Below are 14228 nucleotides of genomic sequence, written 5' to 3'. Positions count from 1 at the left end.
AAATTCAGATTCGTTACTTGGGATGTGTGCACTTCACTTGGGATGGATTATTACGGATTTGAATCGAACATTCCAGATCCAAAACCCAAAAGTTGGGTTACTTCACTGGATCTCAACTCCCATTATGACACTATTTCAAAATATTCAATGAATCTAAGAAAAAGAAGCTAGAATAACAAATGGCACCTTAATCATAATTTTTTGTACATGATGAAAAAAGTAAGGCTATTAATAACAAAAGGCATCTTAATCATAAAATATTTGTACAAAACTTGGCACCTTATTACAGTTTCCACTAATGATTTGCTTTTAGCTCCTAGTTCCTTTCCCTTTACCATATTACCCCTACTTTTAAATTAGTCTAAAAGTAAGCAGTTAAACCCAAAATGACTCAAAACTGGAATCAAAAGATGAAGGCCAGATCATTTTTGAAATATTTACAAAATAGTTCCCATTTATTTGTGATCTCTAGTCGCCCAGAATACAGAGAGGTTGCCTCATGCTAAGTTCCGCTTTCAATCCTGGATATTTCTCTAAATCGTTGCTCATTTCCAATACTTTCTGTAAAAATATAGAAACAAATATAAAACACAAAAATGATTATTAAAAACAAGGTCTTAAAGAGGGAAGAAGAGGACATCCGATGGGCATCAGATCAAAATCGGTCCGATGTCAACTCAAGATTCATGGTTGCTTATTAAGATTCGTGCTCATCAAGTGCGCACAAATCTCAATTAGAATTGGACAGTTTGAACCGGGCATCGGACCGATTTTGGGCCCGAGTACCATGAAAGAGATGCTTCTCAGCCACAATAAAAACTCACTATAATAAAACCACCCTTGCATATATGTGTATATATATATAATATCAAAACGTTTGCACCACAGCTCCCGTGCAACCAAGTCGTTTTCCAATTTTTAAAATCCAAATGATCGATCCAAACCGTTAGATGTGATCAGCAATTTTCAATGGTGGCTTAACCAAACAGCAAAATCAGAAGGCACCGTTGGATCAGCGATTTTCAAAGTAGCATAATAAATAGTAAAAAAATTCCAAAAAAAAAAATTGGTCTCCAAGCACATTTTAATATAGAGATTACATTTAACAGTTTGAATCGATTGGTTGCACGGGAGCCGTCGTGCAAATGTTTTGATATTAGCCAACCCCTCTCTCTATATATATAAAGAGAGTAAGCCTACCATACATTGCAATGCATAGGCATTTTTATACATTAGACTATTCAAAGTCCAAAAAACCGATCAAAACCGTTCATCTTGTTCTCCATATTAATATGTATTTGGAAATCAAATTTTATATTTTTTGGAATTTTTTTACTATTTTTTAGATTTATTGAAAATCGTAGTTTTTCAAACAAATCTGAACCATAAAAAAACAGTGATTTCAATAAATCTAAAAAAGTTAGTAAAAAATTTCCAAAAAAAATAAAATTTGGTCTCCAAGCACATATTAATATGGAGAACAAGATTAACAGTTTGGATCGTTTATTTGAACTTTGAATCCAGTGATTTATAGTCTAATTTACAAAAATGCCTATGCATTGCAATATATGGTAGCCTTACTCTATATATGCATTGCAATGTACAAAAATGCATATATATGGAGGTTGGCTAAGTTCAAAACATTTTTTCCTAGCCCTAAGAACAAACGACTCGATTTTCCGACTTTCAAAATCCAAATAGTCGATCCAAACCGTTAGATGTTCAATCTATATTAAAATATGCTTGGGAACCAAATTTTATATTTTTTGGAATTTTTTTAGTATTTATAAAAATGGTTTGAAAGTCACTGTTTTTCAACGGTGCAGAAATTTAATATAAATAACGATTTTCAAACCATCTTAATAAATAGTTAAAAAATTTCCAAAAAATGTAAAATTTGGTCTCCAAGCACATTTTAATATAGATTGAACATCTAATGGTTTGGATTGACTGTTTAGATTTTGAAAATTGAAAAACCGAGTCATTTATTCCGGAGGCTAGGAAAAAACGTTTTTGAGTTTAGCCAACCTCTATATATAAGCTGGTAACAGACTTCAATACAAGCAAAAGCAACTGAAACTCTTGACTGGAGAGGCAACTACTTAGTATAAATCATTCATCCAGATACATTTGAATAAAAAAGCATAGTAAACAAAGTAAGGTTTAGTTACCAAAGCAGCAAGGTGTGCTTGTTGGAGAATATCCCCATCGAGCTCCAGCCTGGCAATAGGAAATTCAGGAAGGTGGCCTGACTGCTTCTCCCCAAGTAGGTCACCGGGCCCACGTAGAAGTAGATCTGCTTGTGCTAGATAAAACCCGTCTGATGTATCCTCAAGTACTTTCAACCTCTTCAGTGAACCCGAGGTTGAGGAGAGAAACACACACCTTCAAAACAATTTATTTACTAAATTTCAGAATAAATTGAACCCGCACCGTACTTACTATAGTTTTACTAAATTAAGGAGTGCAGCACATTTTGCTGTTTTGCTGCAAGTTCTGCATGGTACACATACAAATCAAACTAAAGTAGTCCTGATATTCAATTTCCCAAACTAGGTTATCAGAAAAATCAAACAAAAGAGAGGAAAAAGAAAAAGAAAAAAGAAGGCACCGAATTTCAGAACCAAATGGCACCAAAACCAATCTTGAATCCAGATTCGTCCATAACAAAACAATAAAAAGACCAAGGAAAGTGAGGCTATGGTACTATTCATAGCACAGATTGGTCCGTTTTAAAGTCCAAATAGTCGATCTGAACTGTTCAACTTGATTTTCATATTTTATATATAATTTTAGAATTTTTTACTGAAGAATCACTTGATCTAAAAATTCTAGATCATTCAAAAGTAGTGATTTTTATTTATCTGAAAAAATAGTAAAAAAATTCTAGAAAATGTAAATTTAGTATGCAAATACATTTTCATATGGAGTAATGTTGAACAGTTCAGATCAATTATTTGAACTTTGAAAATGAAATATTGATCCATAGTACGGAACAATCCGCACTATGCACAGTACCATAACCTCACTCAAAGACAAATAAATTAGACAAAATTAAACAAAACCTGGATTTCTTGTGGCCACGACCCACGCGGCCACGCAGCTGATGTAGCTGCGCAATGCCGAACCTCTCAGCATTCATCACAACCATCATGGAAGCATCGGGAACATCAACGCCAATCTCAATGACCTGTGTAATGAAAGAAATTAGTCACGCCAATACCAGTTCTGTCACGTCACATGACATGTCTCCCTTCAATTGAAAATGGCACGTCATGTGACATCACGTGAAACGTTAAGTGACCAATTTTGCCAACATTATTTCTTTATTCTTATTTATTTTGTAATAGGTTCATATCTTTTAGTATCTTTTGTTATTGTTTCCTATGAACCAACTTAAGAGTAGGGTTAAAATGTCCCAATGGTTTTGTGCCCCAATCATGCCCCCACATTGTTATTTCTATTTTCAAAGTCTAACAGTCGATCTGAACCCTCAAAATGAGCTTGGAGACCAAATCTTATGTTTTATGGAATTGTTTTACTATTTTGTTAGATAGGTACAATATCTCTGTTTAGAAGATCATGGACCATCCAAACACAATGATTTTTTACCTATCTAAAAATTATAAAATTTGGTTTCCAAGCACATTTTAATATGTAGATCATGTTGAGCGGTTCAAATGGACTGTTTGTATTACGAAAACATATAAAGTTGTGAGGCATGATTGAGGCACAAAACCAATGGGGCATTTTAACCCTACTCCTAACTTAGAACCTGAAAAATCTAATTAAACGGGATTAATCACGTGACATGATCATTCACTACCTGTGTGGCAAGGAGGATGCGAGTCTGTCCATCCCGAAATTTCCTTAGTGCCTCCTCTTTCTCCTCGGCCTTCATGCGTCCATGTAGCAAGCCGCAATTGTACCCCTCAAACTTGCCAGCGATTGACTCGTAATCCGTAGCAGCTGCGTGCAACTCAGGAAGGTGCTCTGATTCTTTTATTATCGGGTAAACAAGGTATATTTTCCCATCAGTTGCCAGTTCATCTCTCATTATCTGTAATTGTAATATTCATGCAATCTATTAAACCGGGTTAAGAATGTTATAATCTTATCTTGGTTGTTCGACACTTATGTGGCTAAACATAGGTATTTGGATTTGCATTTCAACCGAATCGACAAATTTTGGTTTAGATGGTTCCGTTCGGTTGAATTTTTAAACCACTTATTTTGCTTCTTTTTTTTCGGTTTAATATCTGTTATTTCGGTTCAACCAAACAAACCGAAATCTACAGTTTTACTTGAATTACTTTGGTTTCTATATTAGGTTCGGTTTAATGTTTCTTATTTCAGTTCGACTGATATATTTCTTGATATATATTTCTTTGATTATTAAATGTATTTGTGTATGTATTGAGTTTTAACCTTTTGAAATTTAATCTCTTATTTCGGTTCAACCAAACAAACCGAAATCTACAGTTTTTTGGTTCAGTTATTATTCAGTTGACAAGTTCAATTCGATTAGTTCGGTTAGATTTTTTAAAACTGAACAAAATTTTAGTTTTACTATTTTAATTCAGTCTTAACCTAACTGACCGTTTGAACACCCCTAGCCAAACAGTAGTATGGCCTTATGGGGCTTGTGAGGTCTAGGTTGGTCAAGAAATTTGTGTCTAGCTGTGGCGAATCAGGTTGAGTCAAAAGAATTTCTGTTCAATAACTACTACAAGTCATTTGGGTCATTTTTACTGGTAAAGGGTACCCTTAAGTTGTGAGAATTAATGGGTTCTTTTCAGTTTTTTATTTAAAGAAATTAATATGAAATAATATCAGGCATTAAAAAGACTATGTGGATTTAGATAGTCCACATAACATCTGTGGTGTGTGCTGTATTGAATGGATCCTAAAAAAAGATCAACTCCAAAGAATGAATCCAACAAAAAAAATTCAGTTCCATCAACCACATCAAAATTCACTGGTACTCGTTCTAATACCCTATATATTTATACTAATTTATAAATAAAAAATACTATTTTCTTTTAGCCATTTCAGGTAACTATCCCAACAAAAAGGACCTTGGTTGTGGCATGGTTAGGTCTTTTTTAGTAGAACTGGTTATTTAAAATTAATTACATGTCAGTTCAGCTCGGTTTGGGTTTTGGGATGTTGTCAGGTCTCGTCTCGCCTGATCACAAGTTAATCATGCTAGGAGTTAACCTCAAGTTGAGCGCCATTTAGGCTTAGATGACCGACTTCTCAAAAATCTTCAAGTCGTGCCAGGTCAAGAATGGGTCCAAAGTAAACAGGTTGGACCCAAACATTTCACATAGTACGAATATGACTGGAGAAAAAAGTGGAATACAAAGCAGGTTTTGTACGGTTTCTCACCTTATAAACCTTTTCAAAGCCAGCCTTGTTTCCTTGTAGTGCAAGAGTTTCTATCGGTTGTCTCCCCGGGGGTAATTCAGTAATCTACAACCATAGTTCTCATCTCAGCAAAAAGATATCCTTAAAAGAATATTAACTAATGGCATAAAAGATTTATAAAATAGAGAATACAAAGGCAAAGATACCTGAGTTAGAGACATGTCACCATATAAAGCCAAAGCAAGTGTTCTTGGAATGGGCGTAGCTGATATCGCAAGAATGTGTGGGGCCATGTATGTTTTATCTTCGTCAGAATCCAAATCATGGTTCATGCTGGTGTCTCTTAACCTTGAAAACAGCTATCACATACAAGAATATTAACTAATTTGAAGTTATGTATTAAACTGAAGAGATGAAGACGAATAAATAGAAATATTACACAAAAAAAAAAAGACTGACCTTACTATTAAACCTTCCCCTCTGAACTACACCAAATCTGTGTTGTTCATCTATTACTGCAATTTTTAAGTTTTGGAATTCGATTTTCTCAAAGTACAAACTATGTGTCCCAATCACCATAGATATCTCACCAGATTGCAAACCCTGTGAACAACCATAAAAAAAATATTTAAATAACAAAGAAAAGCAAAGAGTGAGGCAGTGGTGCTTTATGAAGTAAGAGCATTTTCTTACTTCACACTCATTATTTCCTATTTTAAAGTTTAAATAGTCGATGTGAACCCCCACAATGATCTCTATATGAAAATGTCCTTGGAGAACAAATTTTACATTTTTTTTTTGTTTTTCGATAGTCCAGAATCTTCCAAAAACAGCGATTTTCTACCATCTAAAAATATAGGAAAACAATTCAATAAAATACAAAATTTAGCCTATACAAGGACATTATTATATGGAGATTGAGCGGTTTGGATCGACGGTTTGGACTTCAAATTTGAAAATATTAATGTGAAATAAAACATAGCACTTACTATATAAAGCGCCATAGCACAACTCAAATAACAATTATTATTAAGTTTTTTCTTTTTTCAAATGGGTTAAGCGTACCTTCAGAATTAGCCTTCTTTCTCTTACAGAGGTTGAACCAGTTAATAATGCTGGCTTCAGTTTGGATCCATTATCTCCTAAATTCATCTGTTCCAACAAGGAACTCAATTCCTGGTAGTGTTGCATGGCGAGTAGCTCAGTTGGTACCATCAATGCAGCCTGAGCAAAAAAAAAAAAAAAGTCTAATCAGAATATTTGGACATCCAAGTTCCTTCCAAGCATTTATATAAGAGTGAGGCTCTGGTACAATGCATAGCACAGATTCATCTGTACTATGGATCAATATCTCCATTTTCAAAGACCAGCAATTGACCTGAACCATTCAACATAATATCCATATGAAAATGTATTTGTAAATCAAATTTTATATTTTTCTACAATTTTTTTAGATAGGTAGAAAATCACTTGAACTTCTAGACCATTCTAATGTAGTGATTTTCTACCATCTAAAAAAATAGTAAAAAGTTCTAAAAATGTAAAATTTAGTCTACAAATATATAAACATATGGAAATCATGTTGAACTGTTCAGATCAACTATTTGAACTCTGAAAGCAAAGATACTGATCCACAGTACAGACCAGTCAGCACTATGCGTAGTACTACATATAGCAGCATTTATGTAAATAGAACCCAATTATTTAGGGGTACTTGATGCTGTTTATAGGACAATGCGATGCAAAATTATTGTTTCCTATTTAACTTTCAAATTTCTAACAATAGTTCAATCAAAAGAAACATAAAACACCAAACAAATAATGATGAAAAACCGTAATTTGTAGAAATTTTTGAATTGAAAAAGAAAATCACCTGAAACCCTGAGGCAATAACTTCCATGCAAGCCAAAAAAGCAACTACTGTTTTGCCACAGCCAACATCACCCTTAAAATAAAAAAATTACTTGATAATTACACGTGACAAAATATTAGCACATATACCCCTCAAATTTGGTATTTAAACATATACGGACATACCTGAAGAAGCCTATTCATGGGTATTTGTTTCTTGAGGTCTAAAATGATCTCAGAAAGAGCAGTCAACTGGCTATTTGTCAGGGAGTATGGTAGCGCCTTGAGAAGACTTCTGGTAAGTGGGGCCCACTCGCTGATTGTGACTTCACTGATCTTGTAGTTTCTGTACATGATCAACAATTTTTCTCTCTCTGATTTTGTGCCAATTGCCTCCAGCATTTGAAACAGCCTCCCCAACTAAAAAAAGGAACAAATACATCAAAAATAAGTGATGATGGTTTATCTTAATCAAAGAAAAAAAAAAAAAAGAGAGATTTACCTGAAGATAAAAGAATTCATCAAAAATAAACCTCCTTCGAGCAAGATCTGCATCATTTGCTGTTTCAGGTTGGTGTATACCCAAATAGGCCTGAAATTAGAAATTGTACCTTCCAATTAAAATCAAACTTCAAATATTCAAATTTTTGCTTAGCAGTACCAAGCATTACATTAAAATTTTTTTTTTTTTTTTTTTATTAAGGTAAGTCAGTAAAACTTACATCACAGAGGTTAAGCAAATTGAGCTCAGAAAGAACCTCAGAAGGAATAGGATCAATCTCATTATTCAATATCTTCAAAGCACTGAAATTTCTCAAAAATAAATAAATACATTAAATTGCACAGAAATTTCTCAAATGCATAATCAAGTGAATTAAATATATCATGTTTTGTAACCTAGGTTTTATATCCCAGGCCTAGGTTTCACCAACAATTTAGAATTGTACATATTTTTCTGTCTTATTTAAATTTGTAATAATCTTTATTTTATCGGATGCATTTTGAAAATGCAAAAAACTCGAAATATTGAATTTGAAGAAACAATCAAACAGTATGCTACATTATTAAGAGGAAGTTAACTGTTTGGATTTTTAAGAGATTTTTTTTTAAATAAAACCTAGATTCCAGGGAAACTAACCTAGAAATTGCATCTGCAATGTTTTTCGGATTGAGCCCGGCTTTAGAAGGGTACAATGGATAAGGCTTTTCCTCCAGATGTGCAACTCTCTCTTCCTCCTTTTCTAACACATCTATTTTGTACTGGGTAAGCTTATAGTGGTCTTCACTAATCTTCCCCATTACCTGCAAATTATATAAGGGTTCACTTTGCAATAGGGGTGTCAACGGGTAAAATACAAGTTAGGTGGAAGTATTTTCATACCCATACCATTAAGTTAATGAAAAAACTTTAACCTTACATGTACCCGATAAGCTCAACAAAAAAATAACTTACCCATGCCCGTGTTATCGAATATGGTGCAGGTCGGGCAAACGGATAAATGGGTGCCATTGAATAGATATATATGGGTCATAAAATAAAACTATATCATATCATGCATCATCACCATATGAATACCTATATATAGAGTAGAATTAGGGTGTTCTTAAGTTCCCCAAGCCCCTTTGTGAACTTAACTCTAAAACCTATCGAATTGGCTTCAAATGACAAATCGAAATTGTTGAAACCGATCTACCTTATTAGTGATGCGTCTACATGCGAAAAAATTAAATTTTCGAATTAATTTTATATAGAGTCAAGTGGTCAAAAAAAGTTCACAAAATAAGTGCATTAAAATTAATTTATAAACCTTCTAATTTTGACCACTTGACTTTACAATAAAATATCTGAATGGTGCAGAATTTTTTAAATAAGGTGATTTTTTACCTATCTAAAAGTAGTAAAAAAATTCTAAAAATTATAAAATTTGGTTTGCAAGTAGATATTCATCTGAAGATCATGTTGAACGGTTCAGATCGACCGTTAGGATTTTGAAAACTCGAATAATGAGCCGTTGCATAGAGGCCCTCTATGCAACCCATAGCACCGTAGCCTTACTCATATATATATATATATAGAGAGAGAGAGAGAGAGATGGGCTATGGTGCATTGCAATGCATGAACCCCCTTATGCATTGCACTATAATCACGGATTTAAAGTCCAAACGACCGATCCGAACCGTTAGATGTTTAATCCATATTGAAATGTGCTTGGAGACCAAATTTTACATTTTTTGGAATTTGTTTACTATTTATTAAGCATTTTTAAAAATGGCTGTTTTGCTGTGAACAGTAAAAAAATTTGGACCATCAGATCAGCGACTTTAAAAATTGCTTAATAAATAGTAAAAAAATTCCAAAAAATGTAAAATTTGGTCTCCAAGCACATTTCAATATGGAGAACAAAATGAACGGATCGGATCGACGTTTTGAACTTAAAAATCGCAAAATATGAGCGTGAAGTAAAATAGTCGCTTTACTTCGCAACTCACCGTAGCCCATCTCTCTCTCTATATATATATATATATATATATATATTTATTTTTAATGAGGAAATCAAGGTAAGTTGAGATATGGATACTACATCAAAACCATACAGAGTCTGTGAGCAGGAGCTCCAATATAGCTTCCGAGGGATAGAAGAAGAAAAATCGAAATGAAATAAAGAATCCAAGATAAAAGGAAATCAAAAAATAAGTATAAATACCCTATAAGATAACGGGTACGAAAGTCTTTACCCGTACATGATAAGATAATGTAAAAAAACCTTACCCATACCCATTTTATCAAATATGATACAAGTCAGGTACACGGATAAAAGGTGCCATTGACACCCCTACTTTGCAATGACACCCAAATTTCACTGTAGCAGATAACACCCAAAATTAACCCACAACTGCAAATAAGACTAACAAAAATTGGATCCTCGGGTAGTTCGGGTGAATGGTAGCTAGTTCATAGCCCAGTAGGGCATAAGTTCAAAATAAACAAAGAAACAAAATGCAAATAAGGCTCCACATTTTTTTTTATGATATAGTTGCAAACAAGACCTATATGTGTAAATTAAGGCCATGGAAAAAGGATTATCTATTAGATACTCACAATTTGAAACCCAAATTAAGCTACATATCAAGGTATGTAAATGTAAATGTTAACTTTCCAGCTTAACCGACTTGGTAATAAAGAGATTCAGTCAAATCAGTAAGTTAACATAAGATGCAAATGCTTAGGTCATGTTTGGTTGTGGAGTAAAGTTAATGAGGATCAAATTACTCCCCATTTTTTACACCTTGATCGGTAGCTTAAGTCATGGCTTAAATTAATCCGTCTGGAGGAGTAAGATGTTGGCAAATGAATCTCTACCTATGAGAGTGGGCCCCACAAGTGGAGCAAATGTGGAGTAAGTTAATCCACCTGATCTGAATTAACTCACCTCTGCTCCATCTTACTCCTATTTTACTCTTCGTTTGGCGACTTAAGGGGTTTACTCCACAACCAAACATGCACTAATTGATTACATTAGTCTGCTTATGTTCCAAATCTATTTATTTTGTTGCATGTATAGAGTTACCAACCTTACCACTGACATATACGCGATCTCCTTCCTTATATTTCGATGCGATCCATTTTAGAAAAACATGATTCGTAAACCGCTTTCCAGAATAGAACGTTTGTAGATGCAAATATATCATTTTATTCTCATTCAAATCTGATTCAATATTTGGAATCTCGCACCCCACAATTTGTTCATGGATTCCATACTGTTTGCCACCACTCCTACCCCTATGAGAGTTAAAAAAAGGAAAAAAAATTGTAGATTTTCAGAAAATTAAATAACTAATCAGTTATGCACTAGTATGAAAATTGTAGATTTTCAGAAAAATATATAACTATATCAATTTCACTTATATGCTTACGTGGAGGATATAATTTTTCCAGCAAACCTCAAATACTGGCCATCTAAAATTTCATCCCGTGGATTCTGAAGATCAGCATAGGTTCGAGGAAAGTGATTTAACAGTTTTCTTATCTACATCAAAAATCAAAATTTTACCTATATTAACATCAGGTTGACAATAAAAAATAAATAACTCTCTAAAAAAAAATTCTAGCCAAGACAATTAATGTTGAAACAATCCCAAAATCAAAATCTATATATTAGATATAAAATGTGATCTTTCAAAGTTTAAAAGGGGAATTTCATGTATACCCCCAAAAAATCTCTAAATTACATGTTTCCCCCTCTAAAATTAATAATATCGTATTTACACTTAAATTTCAAAAAGTCACAAATTATCCAATTTATTGACTTTTCTATTAAAACTTAGAAAAGAAAATTAAGAAGCTTACTGTGGGAAATCCACTATCTTCAAGCTTTTTTTTAGCTCGCGAAGAAGTTTCCGGAAGACACTTTACACTTTGGTCCAAAACACCCTCCCAAGGTGCTGTAGTTTTAAAAAGGGGCTCTTTGACAAATTTTTCTTCTTGGTTTTCTTCTCTGATAAAGGGAGGCACTGATTTGACCAATGTTGACCCAAGAGAAGGCAAAGACTCTCGAAATTTTTTATTAACCTTGTTAAATTCTTCCAAATTTTTTAATTCTGGATCCAAATTAGGAGCCGTGACGCTCTCGCCATAGAGTTGAATTAGAGGCGCATCGCCAATTTTTATGCATGGGAACATATCACATTTCAGTGTAAAATTGGTTTCTTTTAACAAACTAACTGAATTCGGTTTCGGATCGTCATCATCTATCAAGAATTGGACCTGATAATAAATGTTTAGCATTATTGTAAATTGAAGAAAAAAGAAAAGCATCAGCTTAGCCTAATCAGTTCCATATAATAACAAATATTTCATTCACCATTGAATCAAATACCAAAACAGTACACCTACTTTGCTAGTGTTAGTGTACAGTTGATTATGTGAACAAAAAATAAAAAACCAAGTTAGTGAATGCCATATAGGTATTACAGAAATATTAAAGTGGTATAAAGTAACAGTACTGCACTTACGCCATTCAAAGCTCTCAGATGGAGTTCATCGGAACTAGTAATTTGCTTATGTAACAATCGATTTGGTGGAGACCACAAGTTCAGAAGTTTCACCCGGAAATTGCAATTAAACCTGTTTCATATTTTAATAGTTCTCGTTTAGATCACATTTTTTTCCCCTTATTATGAAGGCTTTACTCAGCACAACCATCAAGCTCTGTACCAGTAAGATGGTGAACCAGACACAAGTACTGGTAAGGGATTTGATAAGATAAACCTTAGTATGATTTTTTTTTTTTTTTTTTTTTTAAAATGCAACTAGACCTGTCTCATGTTTTAATCATTCTCGATCACATTTTATTTATTCATTTGCATAATCAAGGCTTCACTGAGCAGTGCTATAACCATCAAGTGCTGTACCAGTAAGATAGTGCACCAGTGAACAAGACAAGTACTGGTAAGGAATTTGGTAAGATAAACCATAGTATGATTAAAAAAAAACAATTAAACCTGTTTCATGTATTAATAGTTCTCGTTTAGATCACATTTTTTTTATTTATTTACATAATCAAAGATTCACTGAGCAGCACTATAACCATCAAGTGCTGTACCAGTAAACGTTGAACCAGTATGAACCAGACACTAGTACTGTTAAGGGAATGGTAAGATAAACCTTAGTCTGATAATAAAAAAAATAAAAAAATATTAAAACAGATTAATTTACCTCATTGTTCTACTAACTGAGATATGGGATAGGCTCTCAAATTCAAATGACATTGCTTTCACAGCATATCTCCTCTGCTATGTCAAACATTTGAAACTTATCACTGTGGCGCCTTAGGGTTACCAGTATTTGAACTAAAATAGGAGATAAATACTTAAAAATCGATTGAATTGAACCTTAGCGATTCACAGGCAGCTATATTGAAACCAAACCTGTGCGTTGATTCATGCGTGGTGCTCTTGCCACGTCTCCATCGCTATCGATTTCGATCAGTTCCTTCTCTGGATTTTTCGGTTTGAGTGATAGAGAGAAACAATGAAGGCCTTTTAATTTCTGTTATGCGTCGGGAATCATACCAAAATGTGAAGGCCCAATATGTTTTATATTGGGCTGAAGGCCCATGAACATATTTACATACATGATATAACTGATGTGTCTGCTGTATAATAAGAATCAAGTGAGAAAATCGTTGTATTGAATCCAGTAAGCGTAAAAAAATTCAGTCAAAATTTTGACGAAGTATGAAAATAAATTTGAAACAATTTTCCTTGACTTTAAAATAATATTTCATTTTCCTCACAGTTTTAAGATTTTCTTACTTTTTTGGCAATCAACAGTTCAAATTCTAGACAATAAATTAAAAAATTTCAACATAATTTCTTTTCAAACGATTTTTCATTATATTAAAATTTGTTTATTCATATTATTTTTGACAACTTTTCTCATTTTTTTCTTAACCAATAAAGTCACGCAACCAAATATGAGAATATGAGGTTATTTGTAATTGTCTTTCATCATTTTAGTTATGTCATATCATGTTACATGATCATATTATAGTATATTGAATTATTACTCACGTCGGATCTTATTATAATATCATAAGAGGAGGAGAGTTCAAATGTCTTTATTTTTTCTGTCTGCATCATATCTCTATTTCTTAATTTTCTAACAACAAATTTTTTAAAACATATATATATGTGTGTCAAAATAAAACCGTTAAATGTAATCTATATTATTTTCTCTACATGAACATCAATTTTTTTTATCATTTTTCGATTTTATTTTTGTATGGAACAATAAGTTCAAAAATCAACATCCATAATTTATATATATTGTTGTATCTTCACAAACTCTTGATACCAATCAAAACAAACTCGAAATGTCATAATCTTTTATGTGTGTATAGATTACAAAGAAAATAATAGAGATCAAATCTAATAGCTTTATTTTGATATTTTAATTTTAAATTTTAAACTCTTAGCGTTTAAAAAATAGAAATATGACAGAGATA

General features: G+C 32.9%; 1 protein-coding gene across 7 annotated transcripts; it reads right to left on the bottom strand.

Moving 5' to 3' along the window:
• Positions 1–228: 228 nt before the first annotated feature.
• Positions 229–13240, bottom strand: LOC144554064 (DEAD/DEAH box RNA helicase family protein). 7 transcript variants are annotated; one of them, XM_078302277.1, is made up of 19 exons: positions 13114–13240; positions 12938–13011; positions 12235–12346; positions 11570–11986; positions 11137–11249; positions 10795–11002; positions 8360–8523; positions 7944–8025; positions 7724–7813; positions 7408–7641; positions 7244–7315; positions 6436–6594; positions 5830–5973; positions 5577–5729; positions 5392–5475; positions 3827–4060; positions 3066–3190; positions 2172–2385; positions 229–561 (listed from the first exon to the last, which is right to left on the bottom strand). In XM_078302277.1, exons 2-19 carry the CDS (start codon positions 12988–12990, stop codon positions 469–471), a joined length of 2751 nt encoding a protein of 916 aa, XP_078158403.1. In that variant the 5' UTR covers positions 12991–13011; positions 13114–13240; the 3' UTR covers positions 229–468. The 7 variants fall into 7 exon arrangements, with proteins under 7 accessions (XP_078158403.1, XP_078158404.1, XP_078158402.1 ...); XM_078302278.1 differs by having other exon boundaries at positions 12938–13014; positions 13150–13238; XM_078302276.1 differs by having other exon boundaries at positions 13150–13238.
• Positions 13241–14228: the final 988 nt, after the last annotated feature.

This window comes from Carex rostrata, chromosome 5 (genome assembly GCF_964058835.1).
Source record: "Carex rostrata chromosome 5, lpCarRost1.2, whole genome shotgun sequence".
NCBI classification, from domain to species: Eukaryota; Viridiplantae; Streptophyta; class Magnoliopsida; order Poales; family Cyperaceae; genus Carex; species Carex rostrata.
The sequence above is the reverse complement of the archived record's forward strand: the minus strand, read 5'-3'. Positions and strand labels throughout refer to the sequence as shown.